This window comes from Sprattus sprattus (genome assembly GCF_963457725.1).
Source record: "Sprattus sprattus genome assembly, chromosome: 5".
NCBI classification, from domain to species: Eukaryota; Metazoa; Chordata; class Actinopteri; order Clupeiformes; family Clupeidae; genus Sprattus; species Sprattus sprattus.
In genome coordinates, this window is record NC_137924.1 from 16,258,897 (window position 1) to 16,285,665 (window position 26,769).

General features: G+C 47.2%; 1 protein-coding gene across 17 annotated transcripts in view; it reads left to right on the plus strand.

The window, feature by feature from the left end:
• Positions 1-358: 358 nt before the first annotated feature.
• The window catches only part of caska (calcium/calmodulin-dependent serine protein kinase a), a 190,068-nt gene continuing 163,657 nt past the window's right edge, over positions 359-26,769 (plus strand). For all 17 annotated transcript variants that reach the window (XM_080838940.1, XM_080838955.1, XM_080838950.1 and 14 more), the window contains exon 1: positions 359-1,057. In XM_080838940.1, the coding sequence (XP_080695066.1) occupies positions 999-1,057 (59 nt within the window). In that variant the 5' untranslated portion in view covers positions 359-998. The remainder of the gene's footprint in view (positions 1,058-26,769) is intronic.

Below are 26,769 nucleotides of genomic sequence, written 5' to 3' on the forward strand. Positions count from 1 at the left end.
TGATGGGGTTTGATTGAGCTACGCGTGCGCTCTGGACTGTCGTAGACACCGCGGATTGGTGTGCGAATGACTTGTGCTCATTGAAAATGAATTAGGAAACTGCTGTTTGAAACGAAAGTCGGCAGCCATCGAATCCGTCATGTTGGCTCAAACGGCAGTTTTCGCCTAGCCTAGCACACTGAGTACGAGCTATGTGCTGGAGCCATTATGGCGTTGTGCATGCCAGTTTCATAACCTTGAGAGGGAGGAGCTTGGCTTTTCTGGAAGCTGGAACAAGCATAGGAGTGACGGAGGAAAACTAGAGCAACGGTGAATCGGAGATACAGCAAGCCTTTGAGTTCCATTTCTTGCAGCGGAGAAAGGCACCCCACCTGAACCACACGAAGAAGACCAAAATGAGCGCCTTTACCTAGGGCGTAATTTGGCGTCTCCTTTCATTTATCAAGAGCGTTAATGGGACATCAAACCTTTGTAATGTCCTCATTACAGTAATCACGTTTGCCAGTGAAAACAAATAGATTTTGCTTGTTAGCTAAGCAGCTAACTGTATGTCGGTATAACCAGCCAGTTATAGCGGTTGCAGGATTTAGCAACCCTTAGGTAAGGTACGCATAGGCTACAATAACATCGGATGAGCGTTCGACGCGTAAACTAGTCGTTAATTACGTTTGAATATCACAGTTTGTAGGGCTCAGAGCGAAGGATTAGGGAGCCGGGAAACAAGGAGAAGGTGGGGCCGAAGAGTCTCAAACGGACTAAGCGCTTGCTGGCTGCCTTGGTCCTCATCTGAAGCATTCACGGACGGGTTGGGAAAAAATATTCCGCCCATTGGAATTTTGGAAGATTTCGGAGCGATTGTTCGGAGATACCTTCGTTGCCCACGGGAAGATCAGAAGTTGCTTCATCAGACAATTTTTATTGTGATCGTTGTCTTGCTCTGATACAACCAACCGTTGTGTTCGGATTTGGGGGAATATTTTCCCCAGTCTGGTTGGACCATGGCCGACGACGACGTTCTCTTTGAAGATGTGTACGAGCTGTGCGAGGTCATTGGAAAGTAAGTGTCACGTTGCTTAATTGTTACAATATTGCTTTTGTGGCGTTATGGTGTGCAGGCTGTAACTATTAATTAATCCTATATGTGTCGCTCCGGTGTGGGTAGATGTCACTACCCGATGGTTGTCTCTAGTCTAAGCGACTGGGTAGATGTCAGTTTGTCATGGTGTGTCTCGGTTGATAACTCAGCCTTGCATGAAAAATGCCCTCAGTGGTGCAGTGACTGAGTCTCTATTGAGAGACAGAAAACTATTGATTTGGCGCTCTTCAACCAAGAATCTATTCTCGTCACTAATCTGGACAGCCAAACCCAGCATGCTGGGCTGACATGTGGCAGTTTAAAGGTTTTGCAGACTTCTATAACCACACCTGGCAATGTATACATTTACTTTGTCTTTTGCTATTTGATTTAGTCATTAAAGCACATTTTACGAGGGAAGGCTGAGATTCAACGAGGGCCTCTATTAAATTTCACCCAGTAATAATGGGTAGTCTAGCCTATAGGCTGCAATGTTGTTTCAGAGACCGGCTTCTAGCCTACGCTTTTAGCCTAGCACAAATATCCTAACGATGATGTTGAGACCATTTATAGTGGAGTCATCGTTGAAACTCGAATGCCCTGTGAGACTTTGGGGAAGATTACTGTGACACTGATGGGTATTAACCTCTGTCATGGCTCCCATTTCGCCTCATACTTATTCAGTTCGACAGGGATGAATTCAGCCCTGCAGGAGATGCTGTTCTTTCAGTGGTCCTTCTGATATGCAGCTATCTGTCAGTGAACTCTCTCTTGATCATCTGCATGTTTCTTTGAGTGATATTGAGGAAAATAAAGAATTTTGAGAGAGGCAGTTTCTGTGGAAATCCAGTGGTTTTTCACTGTCGCTTTTAAATAATATAAAATTAAATGACCCGTCGTGTTTTAAGGCACACTGTCCGATTTTGGTCACTAACAGCATATTTTCGTTGTATATGAACACATTGGTGTTTTAAACGCTCTCTGCCAGTTCTGTGACTTTTTAATGGCAGTCTTGTGACAGAGGGGTGTGTTCAGTCTTGTCTCTGCAAGTCAGAAGGCTTCCAGAAATCCCAGGGAAACAAAACCAGTTTCCCACTAATGGTCCACATGCCATAGCTGCTGTTAAAACCTGAGTGGGAAACAGCCAAATGCACCTGTGTGCAAAGATACATACTTGCAATACAACTGCATGTGGCCTTTTGCATGCTCACACTCACACTCACAGTAGCGTTACAGTATGTTGTAGTGACTGGCACTGTCAGAATACAAGGGTAGATCACAGGGAGCTTGTTTTGAGCCCAAGTTCCGCTTTTAATTTGGTCAGAGATTAGCAGGGCAGCCCTGCATGAAAACAAAAGCAAAACAAATGAAATGGGACTAATCCTTATTTAGAATCTTTTATGGAAATATACCCCTCACATGCGTGTAGATTATGCAGGACTAAATTTAGAGCAGCTTTGCTTGGGGACCACAGGGGAAAGGGGAGGGTGGTTTGGGGGGGGGGGGGGGGGGGGGGTGTAGAAGAAGGGAGAGGGAGAGCATCTTTTTTGACTAGTGGCTCTGTATGTTTTAATCAGCATGGACCGGGGTCTCAGCGGATTGGCGCAGGATTTAATCTGGCCTTTGGAGAACAGAAGCCTGAATGACACACACACACACACACACACACACACACACACACACACACACACACACACACGCGCACACTGCTGACACAAATCCTGTTTGTCTGCGTGTGGCATGGCCCCCATCTGAATCAGTGATCCTCGCTCTAGTGCAGCATCCACCCTGAGGCATCTTAGCTGGTGTGAGGAGGAGGAGTGGAGAAAGAGAAAGAGAAAGAGAAGGACAGAGAGAGAGAGAGAGAGAGAGGAGGAGCTAGGGGAGCACTAGGAGGAGGAAAGGCTCCATTAAGATCTTCAATGCAGGGAGACACACTCATCCTCCAGGCTATACTCTCTCTTAAACTGAGGCTCTGTTAAGGATGGGGACATTGGTGTGTGTGTGTGTGTGTTTGTATGTATGTATGTATGTGTGTGTGTGTGTGTATGTGTGTGTGTGTGTGTGCACGTGTGTGTGCACGCGCATGCTCACCGCCAACTGCTACGGGGCAGGGGGTATGAGGGATTATCCCAGTTTTGGCGTGACGGGCAGATTTGTGCCTCGCCTCTCGTCTCTCTGTTTTGGAACTTCTCCCCAGTCCAGCTTCCTCACAGCCCCGCAGACTGGCTGTCTCTCACAGCAGCTAGCTCTCTCTCTCTCTCACACACACACACACACACACACACACACACACACACACACCCCCCTCACATACACACACAGGCACCCTCAAGTCATTTGACTCCCTAGGTTGCTTTTCTGGATTTAAGTTTTTCCCCCATCTATTTTTCCCGAAAGGAATAATTGAAATGTGTAATGTGTAATTTATGTGTGGAAGGAAGCCAGCTAGTCAGTCATAATTGTTTGTTATCACAGTCTGCCAGTGACTTGTCAGTGGGCACTTGTTAGGGCTTACGTTTCTTTTAACAGCATCAGTCATGATGTTGCCTAGAGATGGCGTGTGATTAAGTCCTTCCTGCCTGTCGGCAGCATAGAGTGACAATTGGAGATCGACACAATGAAGTCAGTTTGAGGCAGAATCAGGGTAAAACCCCAAGTGTGCTGCAATGGGGCTGAAGGAAAAGCAATTAGTCAATACCTAAGGGAGAAATGTCATCTGGTAAATGCGTAGATTCGCTGCACACCAGAACATTTGCGTTCGTGGCAAGTGAGATCTCTTCTGAGACGTGTGTGTGTGTGTGTGCGCCTAGTATGTGTGTGTGCGTAGTATGTGTGCGCGTAGTATGTGTGCGCGTAGTATATGTGTGTGTGTGTGTGTGTGTGTGTGTGTGTGTATGTGTGTGTGTGCACAGAGGGACAGATGTTTTAAATGACCAGGACATGGATGTGTACTGTAATTTGTGTGTCACTGGGAGGACTTACTGCCAATGACAGATGGCATCTCTGCGGAGATGGATTTCTTTTTTTGTGGTGTATGTATGTGTGTTTGTTAGTGTGTGTGTTTGTGTGTGTGTGTGTGTGTGTGTGAGTGTGAGAGAGAGAGACATAGTTGTGTGACGTGACTAAGCACAGCGGCCATTGCATTTCAGTCAAGCATTCGTTTTTGGCTCCACATTGTAAAACTTTGGGCGTGATGGGGTCTTGCATGTCCACAGCCCCGTAGTCTGTAAATTCAAGCTGTTTTGTTGCAGTAATTCAGCAGTGACCCTTCAGTGATGGGATTATGATCATGCTGTTCTGGCCAAACCATTATCTAGCATAGGCTCATAATTCTGAAGGCTTGCCAAGCATTGGATTTTTATTTTTGGTCATGTCTTTTCGGTATTGCTGATCAAAATCGGTATTGGCAGTTGGTCATTGCAAAACAAATGAAATATAGATAACACTTAGATTAGAAGAAACTGGACCAGATAAGAGTAGGAGGAGTATTGTTAAGGTTGTACTAAAGAATTTTTCAACAAGAGCAGTACACAGATAAGGGGGAAACACAGCACGTGGTCAAAATGGGCATTTCTGTACACAACTGCTGTTTCATATTTTAAAGTGGCCCTCTCAGTTGGCTGTGTACTTTATTTCCCAAATTTCAGCACCCCTCATACATTGTTAGATGGTGGAAAAAATATGCTCAGATAGTACATGTCATACTCATTAAAGTGTTAACCTTCGTCAATGTAGCAAGTGGTGTGCAAATGCAATAATTAGTAAGGAGTACCAGCTGACAAGCAGTATCTGTATCTGCAATTTGTTTTGTTCGTAGCAACTGGCCCAATGTATGGGACAGACATTTTTTTTTTGTAACCAAGTGTCTAGCCAGTGCTGAGATGGAATGAGTTGACCTGTGCCAGGCCATGAGAAAACACACGTCACACTTATTAGGACAAAAATGTGTGGAAAAATCTGTTGACCTCCACGTTTTACGGCCGTCTTTTGTTGGGCAGGAAGAATGATGGCATCTAACTGACATGGCTGCCGCCTCAGGTCTCTCCCTGCTGTGGCCCTTTTATCTGGACTCCTTTGGGGAGAACCAGTGCCGGCCCACTGCCTACTGACCTCTATTCATGTGGGGTTGTTTTGTGTGTCTTCGCTGAAAAAATTTGTGATGAATAAGAAAGAGTCAGTGGCATCCATATTGTGGTGTGTCCCCTCAGGCTCTCAAAAGGAGGCGTGCAGCTAACTGCTGTTAGCTTGCACCAGTGGTGACCTGCAGGTGTTTGGGTAATTGTGTGTGAGTGTGTGTGCATCTGTCTATCAGTTTATGAGTGTGTGTGTGTGTGTGTGTGTGTGTGTGTGTGTGTGTGTGTGTGTGTGTGTGTGTGTTTGTATTTTGCACATGCACGCCATGCTGTTTTTTTTAAATGTCCTCTTTTTTTCCTTCTTAAAGCGTGATGAGGGTAATGAGGTCAGTGGAAGTCTGTGTCAGTTGCACTCTTATGATTGAGCTTGGGAGACAGTGACCCACATGAGCGGAGAAGCCGCCGCTGCTGTCTGCCGCAACACAAGCTCCTCTCCTCCCCTCCCCTCCCCTCCCCTCTCCTCTCCTCTCTTCTCCTCTTCATTCCTCCCCTCTCCTCTACTCTCTTCTCCTCTCCGCTCCTCCCCTCTCCGCTCCTCTCCGCTCCTCTCCTCTCCTCTCCTCTCCTCTCCACACTACAACCCCCAGCCACGGTTAGAAGGTGGGAAGTGACGAGACCCACTGAGCTTGACAGGGCTGTGACTCCTAGGGCCACGTGTTGGTGCCCTGGGCTTTCTAATTGACAAGATGCCACGACATTCACCTCGGGTGCCATGTTGTTCATGTGCAGTATCCATTCCATTGTATTTCAGTTGTGCTCCTCTCCACCCCCCAAAAAAGGACAAAAAGAAACACCACAGTGAGTGGATGTAAGGTCTTGTTGCTCTTATGGAGAACTGAGAGACTGTGTGACAAGGCTGATTGTATGCCTGGAGATGTTCTTTTTTTTAAGTTTCATTTTTAATGTGCAGCCAGAAGGTAGACTGAAACCGAAACAAAACAAAAAAGGTTTCAAAATCACATGATGAAATTTCAAGAAAACCATCCTGTATTTCCTGTAGTCTGTGTTTTGTAATTTAATTCATAAGAATGTGAGATAATTTCATCATTATGTCGGGATCTATTACAGCTATATCTTTTTTTACTTTTTATAACACCAGACTTTTTTCTGTCAATGAATGAATAGAATGAACACCAATGGGGCCTCTTAAGTCTGTGTTCCCCTAGTCTACCCAAGTAGAAAAAAGGAGGATCTGCCACAAATTTGCACTGAGGTTAATCCTTCCCCAGCTGTGAAGGCCACAAGACTGGTGCTTACACCTGGTTTCCATGGTGCAAGATGAGTCATAACCTCCCCCTGGATACTCCAGTCCTCTGCAGGTGAACCCCCGACAGAAAGAGTACCCATTTACAGCTTTAGAGATTTAGAGACAATTCTGATAAAGTGCCTTTTCCAAGGACACAACACACTTGTCATCAAGTGACCACACTACCATTTTGGACCGGTGACATTTTGTTAGCCAACCTGACCCATTAGACCACTGATTCATGTGCTCTGCAAACAACAGAATACACGAACAGCCCACTTACCTAACCTGCCTGAGTTGTGAATGGGGCGGGGCAGGCCTTGAGAAATACGCTTGCCTTGGGAGATACCCAAGTGTGCGTGCCGCTTTGGTCTTACCCCAGGCAGAGCGTAACCAGCTGAGGCTTTGCGGAGGTGAAAAAACGTGCTGAAATGGTACTTTTTGTTCCACACAATTACACAAAGATGACAGCATAGGATCCTCACGCAGCACTGATCAAATATTTATTCATCTCATCTCCGTGATGAAACAGCCTGGCCTGCCCTGGTGAGCTCTCGCTCTCTCTCACTCTCTTTCCCTTGCTCTCTCTCTCTCTCTCTCTCTCGCTCTCTCTCTTTCTTTCTCTCTCTCTTTCTCCCTCCGAACACTGCCGCAAATGTACCAGTCATATTTAACCACATGGAGTTCGATAATAACAATCCCGAAACATGGGAAAAAAAGACTTCAATTTCCAGTTGAAGAGGTAACAAATCTTTAAAACCTACGTTAGGTTACCCACTCCTACAAGTGAAGCAAAGACATGTAGACGGAACACAATATAGAAACCATATGAAATGGAAAATGCATGGTGTCAGGGCTGCTTCATGTCAAGAACACAACAGAGTAATTCCCACGGAATGCTCCAGAGAATGAAGTATGTACTTGATATTTAGTATACGAATACATGACTGAAACTGAACACAAATAGGAAACGTGTTCGCTGTGAAAAGTGAAACATTGTAGCATAATATTTAGGGCTGGGGGTAAACGATTATTTTCAAAACGATTAATCTGGCGATTATTTTATCGAATAGTCGACTAATCTAACGACTAATTGGACGATTAGTCTAACGATTATTTTTCTGTTGCTCGATTAAAACCATAATGTATCTCAAATAAATACCCCAAAAAATCTTAATAATATACTTTAATGAGCACCGTTTTGCACAGCAAAAGTCCAACAATGCATTTCATGTTTATCTAGAGTTCACAGTAAAAATGTTTGGTACTCAAATGAGCCCCATCACATTTGGATGTGGTGCTCATTAATTTAAATGTTTTCAGTGCTTATAAAAACATTCATTCATTGATGAGCACTGCGCACCACCTTATGTGCAGCCCTGTCCTGGACATTGCTTGGCTGCATTAGTTGACATTGGCGATCTAACGTGGTGGTGAATTATGATTCATACTACAAGCTGGCCAACGTTAGTCAAATGTTATGTGTTTGACTCGTAAATGACCACAGCATGAGTTAGCTCTCTGTGCCGTTTGTTGGTGCTTGGTTGGCGTGTTCTGCAGCCGTAAGTTAACGTTTACCAAACTGACACAGCTGTCTAGCCGCTGCCGCTATAGTAGCTAGCTAACGTAACTACTAGCAACCAAGCACGAACAAACTGCACGGAGAGCTAAGAAGATAGTTAGCTAGCACCACCGAAGTGCGCAGAGCTCAAGCTACACAACACACTGAACAAACGTTAAATACGAGACAATAGGGTGCGTTTGAGAATGGAGATAGAAACGCACCCCATTGTCTCTCGTGAAGGGGACAATAAGTAACGTTGGTTACATTAATTTAACGTTTGTTCAGTGTGTTGTGTAGCTTGAGCTCTGCGCACTTCGGTGGTGCTAGCAAACTATAGCTCTCCGTGCAGTTTGTTCGTGCTTGGTTGCTAGTAGTTAACGTTAGCTAGCTACTAGTGTGTCAGTTTAGTTAACGTTAACTTACGGCTGCAGAACACGGCAACTAAGCATGAACAAACGGCACAGAGAGCTAAGTCATGGTGTTGGTCAGCTTATAGTATGTATCATGATTCATTACGTTAGATCGCCAATATCAACTAATGGCGCCAAGCAATTCCCTGGGTTTCTGCTCTCTCAGTCCTTGCGCAATGTTTGTTTCTGTTTGGGTCAACCACATGTATGTGGCGAAGCGTCGACGTAAAAATATGGCGTCGACGTAATTTTGAAATCGACGCGTCGACGTCATCGACGCATCGCTACAGCACTAATAATATTGCGGGCGCTCCCTCATTTTGCGTGCTACGACTTCAGCTCTTATGTCGCCAGTACCGAGGAAAGGAAGTGAACCTTTTGGTTCTTTTCGTTTAGCCTGCATCTCCTCTTAGCCCCCTTTTTTCCTGAGAAAGAGACAATTGGACCCGTTGGCTGGTATCTCAGTTTGGTGAGCGCCTCTGTGCGGCGACTGCCCTTTTCAGGTCACCAACCCCTCTGCTTCGCTGGCGACACAGGCAGACGCTGGTTGATTGCTTTTGTGGCATGATCAGAATGCTAAAATTGCTCCTTTTGACCGTAAAGACCGCCTCACACAGCTTTGGCCATTATTCTGCTTTTCTGAAGTGGTGGATGCGATAATATCGTAATTTAAAGAGGGGAAATTAGGGAAGGGGGGGGTCCTCTCAGAATGGGCACTGGGAGTATAAAGAGGTGTGTAGACCTCCTTTTAAGTCAGTTATTTCTGTGTTCACAGGGTACTCAAAAAAATGTGCTGGAAAATGAGAGAACGTAAAGTATGGCTTTTGACTCTACTTTGCCCCTGTCGGAAGGTGTCTTGTATTTCTGGAACTGTTGAATCTGTTGAACTGTTGTTTGTAACCTAGTCAAGTCGGAACTCCCCTGTAGTACTGTCTTCAACCTCTAGGGGCTTGTTCTGAAAGCCCTGACTAAATGTTCATCCAGCTCACTCACCAGAGTGGGTCCACGAGGCTAATTTCAGCTAATGTTGGCCGAAGCAGGAAAGCGGAGCTGAATTAATCAGGACGGCTTTGCTAGTTATTCTGATGTAGTGCCTCCGAGTGGATGGGCCTCTTCAGTCGGACTGAAAAGACAGCGTGCACCTTTGCTTCGCTTACCTTTTGTTCTGCAGCATTATGATCAAAACACCAGGCTTGTTTCCTTGAAATTACTCCGGACCTGTTTCTTTTGATCTGTTTTTCTTTCCTCGAGTGAACTTTTTAAAAGGGGGTAGAAAAAAAAAGTACCCTTGTTCCTTTCTTTTTACAAGAGGAGCAAGCTATCGCGTCAGGCCTTTCAAAGCGAATCGAGTGCAATCGTTGAGGCAGGCTTTGTAGTTGCTTATGTGCTGTGTCAGTGTGCAGCTGTAATTCCTCTGAATGGGTCGCAGAGAGATTCAATGTAGGGCCTTGTCTGGCAGATTAATGAAATTCTCTTAAATTGCACCGAGTCCGTCAGTCAGGAGTATGTTATCAGCCAAACTGGAACGCGTGCTTGTGCACTGTGGAACTCAATTGTTCTTCCCCCGTAATCCCATGATCAGCCGTATCAGGACAGGGTTTGCGGGTGGGAAGACTCGGATGGCAAGCAGGCTCACTCCCCTGAGGTCTGGTTGTACATGTGGCTGCATCGCTGTCCCATCAGAATTGGAAAATCCACCAATAGGTGGACAGATAAAATACTACATTTTACTATTTGGTCCTCGAGGCTTAATAATTTTTATGTGGCTCGGTAACGTCAGTCCAATATATTTATGTTAATACTGGGATTTTTTTTATTTTCTATTATTAATATCTGTTTATTACTCAAATATAGTCTTAACATTGCACTAAGGAAGAGTATAGTTAGCCATAAAGCTTAAAACTTAATAGTAAATACCATGGCAACTGTACAATAATACTTGTCACAAAACCCTTAAATTTGAAACGTGAGGCATGGCTGATACAGCCAGATGGTGTGGTACCCTCCAATGCCAGCTTTGCTGAGATGGATGTGACTTGCTACCTATGGACGCCCCCCCCTCGTATTTGTGTACAGACAAACATTCCCTGTCCCTCACACACCATGGCTTATGAGTGGGGGTCAATTCAGTGCGAAAAGAAAGCTGCTGAGGGGTAGCATGTGGTATTTCTGGATCTTTCCCTCCCCCCGTCCTGCCCCCCCCCCCCCTCTTTCTTTCTTTTTATTTCTCGCTTCATGGTGGGCCTTGAAGTCCAAGTCATTTCCTCTCTCCCTGCCATAGTACACTGAAGCCTGCTTGGAAAGGCCAGATCAAGCAGGCTGAATTTCCTAGGTAACTACTTCCGTCCGTTTTAGCTATGCAGCGAGGCACAGCTGAATCACCCTTAGCCTTGACCTGAAAAAATGTTTTGTTTTGCTTTGAGGCGGGAAAGAAGTATTTCGTCATTGGTGGGAATGCTGGCGGAGAGAGTGGACGTTCCCATTTGTCCGGGGAAGTGAAAGTACACGATGTGTGTTATCACAGAAAAGCCCAGCAATGGCGGTAGAGGACGCCATCATGGCTTTTCTTGAAAACATTCCATTGATGTCCCCAAGCCTTTCCGCCCTAATAGGCCAAAGCATCGCTGTCAAAACAGAGGGTTTTTTTTTCTTTCCTTTCCTGACCTTTTTTTGACTGGTATTTCTATTCACCGAGCGTCTGAAAACAATTGAGGGAATATTCAGTTGGGAAGGGATCAAACTATTACAGTGACTCAGATTGCCCAGATGGTAAACAATGATGATTTATTGGCAAACTGATACGATGAAAAAACAACCGCAGATGGTCTGTGAACTTCTTATTTTATTTGTTACACCCCTTGCTTTAAAAAAAAATACCTCTGAGCTTTGTACCTCAGATATCTGTACTGAGACTCCCTGAAATGTTATGAGCTTCTCATGAAATTTTGTCACAGGATATTTGTCTTTGTTAGCACAACATGTTTTTACATGCTGACAGGTTGTGACAGAACTGTAATAGTGATGAGTAATACTCAAATAACTGAAACACATTTCTCTGCCCCCCCCCCCCCCCCCCCCCCCCCCCCCACCCCATCCCTGTCCTGTGAATGAGATCACACATGCCAGTCGAAGATTTAAAATACAGACTGCATGACATCAGCAATTAGTGAATTCCCATGACAACAGCACATAGCCACAATTTATTGGAACTGATAAAACTGATAATATTACATCACACAGTATTTCTTTAGCTGTCTTAATAGACCGTTTAATATGGGTTTATAGCCTAGCCTAGCCTAGCCTTATATCTAATATCATGACAGACCTGCCTGTTCATATAAATGTGGGCAGAAAATCACTACAGATCATGCCATTGATCAAGCGGACACCTTTTCAGTCCTCTTGTATCTCCACAGCCCTTTTTTGGGGGCCATGTTATTCTGCTCCACTGGGACTGATGACTCCTCGCCTGAGCGGTGCTTCTCGCTGCCTGTGTCCTCGGCCGCAAGGGCTTACATCATTGGTCAGTGCCGCTACGCTGATCACTGAAGCCTCTGGTGTTACACAAGCGTCTTATTTTTGGGTTTGTTTCAGTCTGATTCACTGCATGTTGAGGCTTTCTCTCGGTTTTCTTAGTTGGTCAGAAATGAGGGAATGTAGGTTAGGGTGCTTTTATTTATTGAGCTGGTTGTTTGTTTTTCCCCTGTGGACTGTGTACTGGAGGTAAATAAGAATTGGTTGTGTTAAATGTGTGCTCATGGAAGTATATATGTCAGTAGGTTACAACATTGAACATGCAGGTACCACATGTTCTTGGAAATCTATATGTGAGGAAATGCTGAACTGACGCGTCTAGGCGGGACAGTATTGATTGTGGCGGGATTATGACGGGAAGGAGAGAAGGGGTGTGTGTGTGTGTGTGTGTGTGTGTGTGTGTGTGTGTGTGTGTGTGTGTGTGTGTGTGTGTGTGTGTGTGTGTGTGTGTGTGTGTGTGTGTGTGTGTGTGTGTGTGTGTGTGTGTGTGTGTGTGTGTGTGTGTGTGTGTGTGTGTGTGGGCTGGAAAGGATGCAACAGGGATAACTCAGCTGTTTCTGAAGTGACACATGAGAAGAGATGACCTTTGAACCTTTGAGAAAACATTAAAGGGAAACTTCCGGATTTGCCCTTTTTGTTGATCGTTTTGGATCCAAACATTTATTAAGGGCAATTACCTATCAAAATCGATGAAGTATTGAGTTCCAAAGGTAAAACCAGCCACTGCAAAACGCCTATAAATGACTTGTATGAGGCAAGCCAGCACGTCAAAGTAAACCACTTGTGTTCGCCACTGACAGGTTGATAAATGTTTTTATAAGGGTCTGACAACACGAAAAAAACCCGTACAAACCTCAATGACTGTTAAGAAATTGTAGAAAACGGCTGTTTGTACCGTCAGTGTAGTCGATTGGCCTACAGTGTGGTGCTAAAGTGGGCTCTCAAATGATAGCACCTCACTTCGATAATCGAACGGGCACTGAGTGGGGTGCTACATCAGGGACCGGAAAAAGACAAACAGTCATTTTCTACAATTATTGAGGTGACTCACGTGTGTCTCTATATGGATCCTTTCCATGTTGCTCCATTTCTAAGCTTTCTGCTCCTCTCTCCCATTGAGCTCATCTGTGTCACCCTTTACCTGTGGCCACTTATTTGACTGACAACAATTTTGATTGGTTGAAGAGCTGAAGCTCAATGAGGCACTTCAGGAGGTCTCTGGAAGGCTGCACCAGCTGTTGAAAGAGTGTGGCATACAGAAGACTTTTATGATATTTGTCAACATCCAGATATGATTTTGAGCGTCTTTTCAAAACGAAAATATTGGTGCTTTATTTGTTTCTGAATTAGTTGTGATAAACCATTACGCTGTTAATGCATTGATGTAATGGCAGTTTTCACTGACCTCCACTTTGTGTGAGGAGGCTGTGTTGTGATGGTCCCCTGCCCTCATCTAAACACTAGTGTGTGTGCGTATGTGTGTGTGTATGTGTGTGTGTGTGTCTAGGCTGCCAAACAACTCATCAGGCTTTATTGTGTTTACTCCGCCCGCAGAAAATGAAACGCATCTTTAAACGATGGCCGAGTCACACAGCGTGCATTCCGCCTGCAGTGGCGGCTCTTTCTGAGGGAGCCCTGATCACCACGGCCGAGTCGTTGCCGTGTGTAAATCAGTTATAGTTTGAGTCTGTGGACTGGGCACGGAGGAGGATATTTTGCATCATTTACTCTCCCCTCCCACACACAACACACAAACACACACACAAACACACACACACCTCCGCTGTGGTGTTTAAATCACACATGCGTCTTAACGACCTTGACTCGACCGTGAGTGGAATGTCGCACCTGGCTCCCGACTGCTGGACCTGTTTGCGCAGGCGAGTGTGGCAGGTATCTGACGTTTTTCACGGAGGGATTTCAAGAACCAATTTTTTTCAAGAACCAATCTTGTGCAAAACTGGCCTGGGCCCTAACTGCCTCTAGAGGATGACTGAGACGGATAGCCAGAGAACGGAGTGCTCAAAGAAATCCAAAGATGTGTAGCAGAGATTTGTAGCAGTCTAGTAAATCTGACCCTATGACCGTCTGCAGCTTAGCCAATAATAAAGGAGCCTTGTGGGATGCCAGATAGTGACTGCAAATTGAGCTGCGTAAAAGCAGATATTGTCAGGCTGTTCTCTTACTGTAAAAACTGAGTCTTGGTCTTAATGCCCGTGCAGTTCACTCAATTACCGACCTCACCAAGTCCCCAGAATGCTTAATCTTAGAAGACTGTGTGTGTGTGTGTTTGTGAGTGTTCGCTTGTGTGTGTGAGAGCTATTTTCTTTTTTGCATTTTCCTTATCCTCTCACATTTTCCCCTTATTTATTTATTGAGAGTAAAAAAATACAGGCCCAGAGAAATATCTTAGTATCCACTTAAGAGCAAAGCAGAACAGAGTTGTTTGGGGCTGATCCCAGGGGGGGGGGCTCTGCTTCCTGTCTGGAATAGCGATTCCTGAGGAGAGAGAAGAGAGTGGGGCAGGGGGAGGGAGATAATCTCTTGCTCGCACCACTATCAGCGGCATCGGAGCTCCAGCAGAGATTCGGCGCAGCCTCACGCCTCAGCAGCTGGGTGCCGAACGAAGAGCGAGAACTCTGACTGGATTTAACGCGCGCCGCAAGAGAGCTGCACTCCGAGCGATTGAGCTCTCTTTCTACTCAACTCTCTCTTTCTCTCTCTCTCTCTATCTCTTTTTCTCTTCTCACTCGGTTTGCTCTGAGGCAAGCAACTTCTTTTCCAAAAAAAAAGAAAGAAGAAAAAAAACTTTATTTCATCGTTAATCTGGAAGGTTCCTCCAAGGGGCTTTCAGAAAACCGCTAGAGCTGACGACTATTCTCGGTCTGGCCGATTTGAAAACGGTGGCGTCGCCGAAGCCAAACGAATCAGAGAAGACGCTTGTTTTGTTTACTCACCCGCTCTGTTGTTTCCTCTGAAAACTGGCACATGTGGCGGAGCTGCGGGCGCTGCAAGCGCGGCAGCCTTTGATGATGCTCAGACCCGTGCCGGTGCCTAAAGCACAGAGTTGCCAAACACTCTCCACTGCTCTCACACCCAGCTCTGGCGGACATTAGACACCCCTCTCCTTCTGCCTGCATGTCTTTAAAAGCTCTCGTTTGCCTGCAAGGCCTCCAGAAACATGTCACAATTAAATATGAGTGTGTTTGGATTAATGTAAATATTATTACCATGCTGTTCGACTTATTAATTCACATGGGCGGCACAGTTTCCTCAGCTGTGAAGTTTGCTTGGGTGGGTTTGCACTTGGCATCTCTCTTGGTTGAATAATGAGAGAGGGAGGGAGAGAGAGGGAGAGAGAGGGAGAGAGAGGGAGAGAGAGGGAGAGAGAGGGAGCGATACAGAGAGTCAGAGAGTCAGAGAGTCAGAGAGTCAGAGAGTCAGAGAGTCAGAGAGACAGAGAGACAGAGAGACAGAGAGACAGAGAGACAGAGAGACAGAGAGTCAGAGAGTCAGAGAGTCAGAGAGTCAGAGAGTCAGAGAGTCAGAGAGTCAGAGAGTCAGAGAGTCAGAGAGTCAGAGAGTCAGAGAGTCAGAGAGACTCTCCCTATTAGAGACTCTGTTGTAAATGTGTCTCTTTGGAACCACCCAGAGCACAAATCAAGCCTTTGCTTACTCTTCCTGTTCTCATCACTCCCTCATCTACTCCACAGACTCCCGCTGTCACTCTCTACTCCCTCCCTCCTTCCTTCCCTCCATTTTATTTTGCCCTCTCATTTTCACAGTGTAGGCCTGCCCTCTGCCCTGATCCCTTATCCTCCATCCTCTCGTCGTTCATTTCTCCCTTACTCTCTCTGTCATTCCTCTTGTCTAATCCTCCCCACCTCCTCACCTTCTGTTCTTTTTCACCGCCTCCTCCTCCCCCTCCTCCTCCTCCTCCCCCTTCTCTTCCACTGGCTGTCCTCTTCGTTCCCCTGGTGAGTGTGGTGCCTTGCCCGGGGGCTTGTCTTCCGGTTGATTGCGGATGGCGTGAGTGTGCTGGCTTTAGAGAGAGAGAGAAAGTGTGTGTGTGTGTGTGTGTGTGTGTGTGTGTGTGTGTGTGTGTGTGTGTGTGTGTGTGTGTGTGTGTGTGTGTGTGTGTGTGACTGAGGCAGACCCATGACGAGGCCTACGGGGAGGAGGGGGTGAGACTGTCCACATACTCTCCCACTCTGTCTCACGCACACACACATTTTCTCTCTCTCTCTGTTTCTCTCCCTCTTCTGCGCCTCCTACCTGTTCTCTTTCTGTCTCGTACTCATGCAGCCACACTCACACACTCGGTTGACTGAGCCACAATGCAACGCTGGCATTTGGCAGGCCTCAGACCACACTCTCCACATTGGCGCTCTCTCACATTGGCACATCTCTCTTTCTATGTCTGTCTTTGTCTTTCTCTCTCTCTCTCTCTCTCTCTCTTTTTTTCTACCTCTCCCTCCTCCTCCCTGTTCCACTCTCTGCAACACTGGACACAGCAGGTACCATTGAATGCACCAAAACAAGCTTGCTCTTGTGTGTGTTTGTGTGTGTGTGTGTGTGTGTGTGTGTGTGTGCGCGCGTGTGTGTGCGTGTGTGTGTGTGTGTGTGTGTGTGTGTGTGTTGTAGCTCTCTGAGCTCATCGCGTGTCTTAAATGCCAGTAAAACCCCAGAGCAGGCTCCATTGGCTTGAGTTTGAGTTCGCCTGAACCCCCAAACACAACACCCCCGAGAGGCCGGAGGTCTGGCTAACCACCGCCACCGCTCTGTCATACCAGCACACACTATGTCATCGGCCAGTGTTCTGTAGCCGTGATAAAAAGCCGCAGGATGTGGCCCTCCTAATCATATCCTGTCCTCGCCAGATTACAGGCATCTGAAGCTTGCAGCCGCAGGCCACACACTGAGACATGCTAGCCATCAGGAGGGGAGGAGAACTGGGCCCTGGGCTGACCGGGGGCCGTGTGTGTGTGTGTGTGTGTGTGTGTGTGTGTGTGTGTGTGTGTGTGGCGAGAGCGGTCCCTTGTCAGTGAACAGTGGGTCTGAGAGGGTGTTTTGTTTTGAGAGGCGCGCTAATGGCAGTCAGGTGTGTTTTTGTGCAGGTGGAAATTGGAGTTGCTAAAGCCTTTCCTTCTCTCTCTCTCTCTCTCTAGCTGTCTTTTTTTTCTCTCTCATAATCGCTGTGTCCCTATCTTTGTGGGCCGATTTAATTGTTGGTGGTTGTGGAAAATGACCAAGTCATCATTCTGTGGTTAGGTCTAAAACTGTTAATCTTTCTGCTCACATGGAGAACCACAGCATTACTAAGTCAAGGTCATTGTTTGACTGTGTCTAGAGAAAAACACATTTATAGTTTTATCCTAAAACTGCACGAATCCACAAAAAGAACCTGGATACTGCTATACTGCTGCGGTGATGTGTAGTATAGACTCTACTCTTCTACAACTACAAATCCCAGAATACACTTTGGCACCCCTTTAACACCCCTTTTTTTTACTGGTGAAACTTATCCGGCATGAATAAGTAATGCTGAAAGCCTGCTGTGTACTCCAGCGTAGCGCAGAAACACTGAGATGATTTCATACTGCGCACAGAGACGCCTGTAGTGGAACACTGACACTAATTGCGCCTCTGATTTAGTAATGAAGACAAGTTGTCGTCGTTACCAAACGTGCTCGACACACAGGTTGGGTCTTTGGAGAGAAGCTTGAGGCAAATGGGAGCAAGGAGAGGAGGATACAGGTGAAGGAAAGAGGATGGAGGGATGGGAAGGTGGAGGTGGATGTGGGTAGGGGGGGGGGGGGGGGTTGAGAGGAGATCCCTGGAGGCCGTCTAAGCAGGGCAAACGCACTTGTTACTATGGAGAGAAGCTAAGAAACTTCAAAGTAAAGTATCAGTCTGTAAATGTAGTCATTAAAGTTGGAGGTCTTGGCAGTGTTTCGCTGTCACCTGCTTCGTGTGTGTGTGTTTGTGTGTGTGTGCGTGTGTGTGTGTGTGTGTCGGAGCGTGTCTCTGCAGGCCGTGTTTAAGACTGACTTTCTGGGTCCGTCTCAGTGACTGCTCATTTTGTCCGTCCATCTTCTCTTTGGAAAACACACACTCCCACATTCCTGCAATACCTACGGGTGTCTGTGTGTGTGTATCTGTGTGTGAGGCTGTTTTCCTCCCATAGACCACAAGAGAGAGACCACAGGCATGTTTTTCTCCGCTTTCCGATACAGAGGCGTGTGAGCGCACAGAGAGTTGTTTGGGGGACAGAGATCTGGTCCCCACATGTTATGGGGAGTATGTGTGTTTGTGTGAGGGCCAAGGTGTGGTTGTGAAAGTATGTGAATGATAGGGTCCGGGTATGCCTGCATCTTGTGTGCGTGCGGGCGGGAGTGGGAGTGAGCAGGTGTTTGAAAATGGTATTTATTCTCTGGACGTTTGTGTGTACATGTTTGTGTGTGTGTTTGTGTGTGTGTGTGTGTGTGTGTGTGTGTGTGTGTGTGTGTGTGTGTGTGTGTGTGTGTGTGTGTGTGTGTGTGTGTGTGTGAGAGACACAGAGAAGGAAAGTATTGTCTGTGTCTGTAAAAGAGGGAGAGAGAGTGAGAGAGTGTGTGTGTGTGTGTGTGTTGAGTCATTGGGTCATTCCCCCCCTCCCTCGTCCTCTGATTCTCTCTCCATGTGTGTAACTCTAGATCAGGCGGGTGATGGGGGAGGTCAGGCTCAGGGGAGGGTGCTTCATAGCCAGCGGTTCCTTGACCTCTGCCTGCTGGCTAACCACTGCAGCCCAGATACAAGTCCCTTCTCGACACACACAAACACACACAAACACACACAAACACACACACACACACACACACACACACACACACACACACACACACACACACACCCTGCAGGAGGTTTCCATCTGGGCTGACACCGACTAGAAGCTTCTACACTGAACATACTGCACAACCAGCAAGAGCTAAAGAAGAAACAATCCCTTTTGTTTCAATGAAATTTTAACTGGGGCTGAATTACTAAGGGGCTAGGTGTTGAGAGGAGATGGTATTTTCTCCCGGCTCTCATGTGCAGTGGGATGTGTTGGAGAGTTTGTATTTGAATTTGAGTTGAATTTGCAGCAGCCGTATTTGCCGACTGAAGATGCGCCAGGGGCATGGACGACAGCTGTTATTTTTCCAAGTGTTTGTTTTGTCTTCCATCCCGACTCCCCTCAGCTTTGTCTGGCTGGTTTAGAATTTGTTTGACTGACTGACTGACTGTGGTTGTGTGAGTGTGTGAGTGTGTGTGTGTTTGAGTGTGTGTGTGTTTGAGACATCTTCAAACACTCAGCGTGGGCATGGCATGCATCAGCCCTTGTCGTTTGCACAACGGGCCCTCTCTCAAATATTTGCACCCCCCCCCCCCCCCCCCCCCCCCGCCACCCCCTCCTCCTCTCCTCCTCTTCTCTCCCAGCTGTCTGTGAATGGATTGAGAACCAATCTTACAGCAGGGACTCCCCTCAGAATGGCCCAGCAGTCAGTCAGTCAGTCAGTCAGTCAGTCTCCCCCTGCACAGACTAACCAGCTCCTCACTGCAGGAGAGGACACTTAGGTCAGTTCTTTGACTTTTTGACAAAGTACTGAGAGTTCATCGGCGGTATCGGTATCGAGGACATATATTGGTCTTAACCAGCAGAGAAAGTTTTGATTTAAATTTTTTGGCAAGTTGCTTTTGGTATCATGTTGCTGAAGGCACATCCTGTGTTGGAGAGTGAGATTTGGACTCTGACTATGCCCTGGGTGAGCCCCAAATACATTGACATCCACACCGGGCTGTTCTGCCATGGGAAGAGAAGGTAGGTGGACTCTCTCTCTCTGTGTGTGTGTGTGTGTGTGTGTGTGTGTGTGTGTGTGTGTGTGTGTGTGTCACTCTCCGGGTGGCGAAGCCCGGTTTGAATATGAGGCTTTGAATTTTGCATAGGGACATTAGTCTTTATAGGGCACTGTGAGGGCAAGTGCTTTATTTTGTTGTTGCAGGACACAAAAACCTTGTAGTTATAGTGCCTCTCTGTCCCCCATTCTTTCTTTTCCCTCTCTCTACCTGTCTGTATACTTACTCTGTTCTCTCTTTCGCTTTCATGTGTAAACTGTACTACTTGTGTGGAAAGTACAAGCGGTGACCCGGTGCTCCCCATGAAATATTCAGGCCTCGGAGGGTTGGTTCTAAATGAGCTGCCACTTCCTGCAGTGCTAACAGCACCACCTCTGCCCCCCCACCCCCCCCCCCCGTCACCGTGCCTACGAGTGTATTACTCTCTGAGCACTCCTCTCCCCACAAGCTTTCCCTCTGAGACTTGTGTCCTTTTCCCTGGCTGTGCTTGCTATGACGTGGCTGTCTCCCTGCAGGTTTGCCCTTGTAGTATTTGGATGCCAGTCTAATCTCAAGCAGCTGGCCCTGCTGCCGCTGATGCCCCCTGAGGCCTTGATTAGCTTAGCTTAGCTTAGCAAGTCTTTAGTACCTTAGCGGTAACTAACGTCTGCAGGAGGATCACCTTCTTCTGTTTTGTGTCTTGACCACGTCCTAAATCCCCTGGACCAGTAATTCCCACGCATCCTGAGGTTATATAACCTTGCTCGCTGAAGGTTATCAAAAGGCACGTTTTGGGATGTTGGGATTCAGTTCCAGCTGTTGTGGACTGGAGAGAAAAGGAGAGACATTAGCTTAGCTGTTGCCGTTAGCCTCCATCAGATAAACTGAATTGAAAAACGCTGGCCTTGGCCATCTAGGATTGTCTCCATGGCGACTTAATAAAAGATGGCTGCTGTCCCCCGGGCTGGCGTGGCTCCAGGGCGGTGCCGTGTGATCGGGCCCTGTGTGGCGGGTCACGGCGTAATGTTATTCTGAGGATGTTGTGCAGCAGGCCAGCCCAGCGCAGGGGTCACTCTCAAATGTGCTGGGCTCTGGGTTTAGTGCACTCAGCAACATTAACACGCTGATAACAGGCCACATCAGCACTTTACCTCCCTCTCTCTCTCCTCTCTCTCTCTCTCTCTCTCTACTCTCTCTCTCTCTCTCTCTTCCTCTCCCTCCCCCCTCTGTCACACTCTCTCTCTGCACAATCCTTTTATAAAATCACAGTCAGCCAGCTTCTCTCTCTGTCTCTCTCTCTCTTTTTGCCTTTCCCTGTCTCCCTCCATCTCTGTGCCAGACTATCCCCACCCATCTTACACTGACACTACACACACACACACACACACACACACACACACACACACACCCTCCCTCACACACACACACTCAGAAACAAACTGTTTTAACCTTTGCAATCAGTGCAAGGAGTTCTCTGCCAATGAATAGCTTGTGATGTTGGCTTTCATGAAGAGGAAGACAGAAACAGACAGAGTGCGTGATGGATCAGAGAAAGAGAGAGCAAATCAAAGAGAGGGAGGAATTGAGAAGAAGAGAGCGAGGGAGAGAGAGAGCGAGAGAGAGATTGAAAGAGAGTGAGAGATTTTGGCCTTCATTCAAGGCTCCAGTCTCATGCACAATGCAGCTACTGTGCATCTCCAGCAGTAACCTGATTCCATCTCTATCTGTCTCCGGGAAAAAGAGAGCGAAAGGCAGAAAGAGAGAGGGCGAAAAAGCAATAGAGAAAGAGAGTGATGGAGAGAGCAAGAGAAAGAGAGGAATTATGTGGCAGTGCCGTGAGCCGTGGGATCCTCCGCTCAGATGGGCAGATTAGCTCCACCAGCGCCGATCATCTTCCTCCCTTTTCTCCTCTTCCTCCTCTGCTGCCCCTGCTACGCTGTCTTAACTCCGCCCCAGTGCATATTCACAGGAGCGCCGCTCTTCCACCCTAACTCTCACTGCCATGGCACAGGCTTAGAGGGTTCACTCAGATGTCGTACGCTCTCTCTCTTTCTCCCCCCTCCCCTCTCTCTCTGTGGCCGCCTGCGTGTGCCAACCTGCCCGCCTCCTTCCTTCCCGCCCGGCGTTCCCCCAGGATTCATCATACACGCTGTACTCACACCGGGCCCCACAGGAGACCTCTGGCCACAGCCGTTTGGTGACCACCGGACACGTTTCTTGTGGTTGAGCTCTGTGTGTGTGTGTGTGTGTCTCTGTGTGTGTGTCTCTGTGTGTGTGTCTCTGTGTGTGTGTGTGTGTGTGTGTGGGCAGAGGGGCCACCAGTTCAGCCGAGGAGCGTCACACAGCGCCGCAGCAGTGATGGCCCCCATGGTCTGCTGCAGTCAGCAGTGTGGCCCAGCTTTAACTCTGGAGCCAGACCCTTTACAGGATGGAGGAAGGAGATGTGTGTGTGCCTTTACACGCTGCAGTTAGCTGCTAGTGTGTCTTTCTGTTTCTGTCTTTCTCTCCTCCATTCTGAGATGGGAAGATGAACTTTGGGCTTCTTTATTGATGCATGAACATTTTTCTCTGTGCGTGGGGAAGCCCTCCTCACATGTTCCTCTCCTGTCCCCAGACTGTTCAAATATGCTGACAGAGAATGTGCTCTTGTTCTGGCTCTGTTTTCTGTGTTTGTCTGAAAAGAGTGTGTCTGTGTGTCTGTGTGTCTGTGTGTCTGTGTGTCGGTGTGTCTGTGTGTCTGTGTGTCTGTGTGTCTGTGTGTCTGTGTGTCTGTGTGTCTGTGTGTCTGTGTGTCTGTGTGTCTGTGTGTCTGTGTGTCTGTGTGTCTCTGTGTGTGTGTCTGTGTGTCTGTGTGTCTGTGTGTCGGTGTGTGTGTCGGTGTGTGTGTCGGTGTGTGTGTCGGTGTGTGTGTCTGTGGCAGGGTGGCAGTTTTGTTTACTCAGATGTTGCGGGGTGCTCTTTGTGTGTGTGTGGTGTTTTTATGGTGTATTTGTTGACGCTGCATTTTATTGGTGTATTTGTTGACTCAGCATTTTTGTCACATAGTATAAACCATACTAGTGACTGACCACTGCTCTTTCTCAATCCATTGTACTGGTCTGTTGTGTGGGGGTGGGTGTGGGTGGGTGTGTATTTGTGGTTGGACTATGGTAGTTAAAGTGTGTATTGTATGCAGGAATGCTTGCACTGTATGTGTGATTATTCTCCCAGATGCTGTTGGGACCTCACTTTTCTTTAGTCTTGGTATGTGTGTGTCATCATTTATCTGGTTTGTGTGTGTGTGTGTGTGTGTGTCTGTGTCTGTGTCATCATTTATCTGATGTGTGTGTGAGGTATTGTAAATCTGTCCCTATCACGTTAGCCTATACTGTAGGCTCTTGGCTCTGCTGTGCCTTTAGGGCTTCAGTGACTGCAGCACAGGTGGAAGTTTGCCCGCTTGACCGGCGGAAGCACTCTACATCCTGTATGAGTCTGCAGCTGGAGTGCATCTTCCAGCACCACTTACTCACACACACACATATGTACACACACACATATGTACACACACACACACACACACACGCACACACACACATGTGCACACAAACGTGCACTGTGCACACACACACAGGCACTCACTCAAGGGGAAACACATGACTATCCATCCACCCATCCATCCAGTCATCCAGCTTACCCACTGTGAGCTCTGCTTCTCTCGTTGATTTACTGGGGTGTGGTGCGTAGTAGTTAACTCCTAATTAAAGCCAATTAAGAAGGGCCTCAGCATCTGGCCAGCACTAGCGATGCTACAGGCTCTAATGAGCGCCCATGCCGCCGCCACGGCAGTGCTGTTCAGATCAACGGCTCAAGGCTCGACTTTCATTCCCAAATTAAGAAGAAGGAAGTCGATGGGCTGGGAGAGGTGGTCATCCATCAGACACTTAGTATGCCCTTGCACCCAGACCAGGGCCAAGGGTGGGTTTGTGTGTGTACTGTGTGTGTACTGTGTGTGTACTGTGTGTGTACTGTGTGTGTACGTGTACTGTGTTTGTGAGCAAGCATATGTATGGGGGTGTATGCACTGTGTGAGTGTGAGTGTGTGTGTGTGTGTGTGTGTGTGAGTGTGTGTGTGTGTGTGTGTGTGTGTGTGTGTGTGTGTCACGGTGCGCTCAGTGTTATGTGTGGGAGGAGCTTGTGTATTATAACAGACGGTTGAATGACAGGCCTGAGGTGGCTGGGACATTTCCAGGATGTGCCTCGGCCTATTTGTTGTCACGGTGATGTCTGGGAGCATTGCTCCTTTGGAGTGTGATTGGCTGTCAGACCTGTCAATCAGAGCAGTCTCAAAGGAACATACAGCCTACCTGTCAACATCCACTTGTCAGCTCTGTGCCCTTTTCACTGTTTATTACTATTATTGCGATTGACTGCATTTTTTTGGCCATCAGGAGAATCTACTGAAAAGAGACCGATTGTAGCTGTTGTATGTGTGTACTTCTGCGTTTGTGTGTGTGTGTCTGCGCTGTGTGTGTGTGCGTGCATGCGGGTTTGTGTGTGCGTGTGCGTGTGTGTGTGTGTGTGCGTGTTTGTGTGTTTATTACTGCAGGTTCTCAATGAACGTTATTGTGCTTTTCCACAGCTTCATATTGTAGATGTAGATCACTTGAGATCTCTGTGGGCTCTGTTATTGCAATATTAGAAACATTTATTTATCATTACTGGCATGTGGAATAATTACATAAATAAAAACAGAAGACTTAAGGTGCCCCACATACACATCAACAAACCCAAACAGACACACACAGATACACACACTCACGTAGTCCATCCTGGCGAGATTTTTAATCCTCATCATTACCCAAATTACCTCCATGTGTCAAATGCCTGGATGTGTTGACGAGCAGCCAGAATTACAGGTACTTCAATCCCTTGATTGACCTCAGGGTCGAGTTTCTGTCCAAGTCACAACTCTATTTTGTAAAATTGGAACAAGATGTTGCCATTCATTTAATAAACGTCAGCGTTAAAGTTTTAGTGAGTATCATTTTGTGACAGAATATAAATTGATGCAGATTGGTAGCTCAGTTGCACTTACCCCAGGCTAGAGCGTGAAGCTAAGAAACTATCTCTCTCTCTCTCTCGTCGTTGTTGTTGTTTTTGCTTGGCCTGGCTGTGATTGCTGCGCTGCCTCCCTGTTGCTTGATGTGCTTCTTGGATTTGGCTTTGACTTGGAATCGACTTTTGCCAAGTTTAATTTGTCGTGATCCTCCTTTCATGCTGTCAAAAACACAAGCAGCGTACAGAGAGAGCGTGTCAGGCGTGGGGAGAGGCCTCCAACTCTGTGCTGAGAGACGCTTGGCTCAGTGTGTGTGTGTGTGTGTGTGTGTGTGTGTGTTGGCGCGTGTGCATGCAAGCATGCATGTTTGTGTGTGTCTGGTCTATTTGTTGTGTGAGAGAGAGATGCAGCAGGTGCAATGTCTGTGGACATCAGTCTAAATCAGGGCAGTAATTGACCAGCAGCTGAGATGATGGGAGCTAACCAGGGGTATCTTTTCTCATTCATTTTCCCTCTCTTTCTCCTTCTCTTTCTCTTTCTCTCTCTCTCTATTTCTGCTTTTTCTACCCTCCCACACACACACACACACACACACTCCCTCCTACCACTCACTCACTCACTCGCTCTCTCTGTGTCTGGATTGCACACATGCTACCCAACTCTTTTCACACTACAGTAACTCTCCTGCTCGGTCATTCACATATCACTCCACACACACACACACACACACACACACACACACACACAAATCTCCCTCACAGATATGTCCAGCTACATGTACACACACACATGCAAAACACTGACATGCAAACACACACACACACACACACACACACACGCAAGCTCACTGTGATTCTACCTCCCCCATCCCCCTCCTTACACCTGCATGCTATAAGATGGGCAGGTTTATAGCATACAAGTCTGCACACACTCACACATACACACACCAGAGCACTCACACATAAGCAGATTTTCTCCAGTGCAAAGTCGTAACCTCCAGAGCTCTGGTATTTTCACATCGTCGTTTTTCTGTCTTTGCTCTGCCTTTGAACATCATTGCCCTATTCTGTAAGGAACTATCACTCCCCTACCCCAAATGTCTGCCTCCCAACTAGGGCTGAACGATTAATGCATTTGCGATAAAATCGCAATATGATAAAACGCGATTTTCTAACCGCAACGTGCGCGATTACAACGTGGTCTAAAAATATTGGAGGAAATAATCGCTAATCGTTCAGCCCTACTCCCAACACCTCTTTCCTGGGAAAAGGCTCTATGTAGAATCCACTCAAGACAGTTGGCTGCTAAGAATGTGTGACCTTTCACCGGGAAAAGTTCATGACGTGACGTGTCCTGCCGTAATGCTTCGTGACTGTCTGCGGGGTCTCTCCCGGAGGGTAAACCCATCCTCTCCACACTGCCATCTGTCCCTGTGCAAGCATTGGCCCAAACAAGATGGCCGCCCCTACTACTACCCTACTCTACTTCACTGCACTGCAGACGCCAGTCAGTCAGAGTGAAGAAAAAAAACCTCTCATTGGTGTGTGTGTCCTCAGGGGGTCAGCCCCAGTAGGGCTGCATGCGTGACAGGCAAGATATCAAAAGAAAGCAGAAGATGAGGAGGAGGAGGAGGAGAAGGAAAGGGTACAGAAAAAGGAAGCAGATGCTCCTGGGACTTAGTTACCTCGAATGCCTCCTCCTCCTCCTCCTCCTCCTCCTCCCCCTTCTCCCCCTCCCCCTCCCCGAACACCATACAGTCACCTAGATCACACCATTCCTTCCCACTAACATAGCGCCTCACTATGTTCGCCCACGCACCTGTGTGGACACCAGTGAGACAGCCCAAGTGTGTGCCAGGTGTCCCTTAGAGTTTCATTAGCCATGTGTGTGTGTGTGTTTGTGTGTGTGTGTGTGT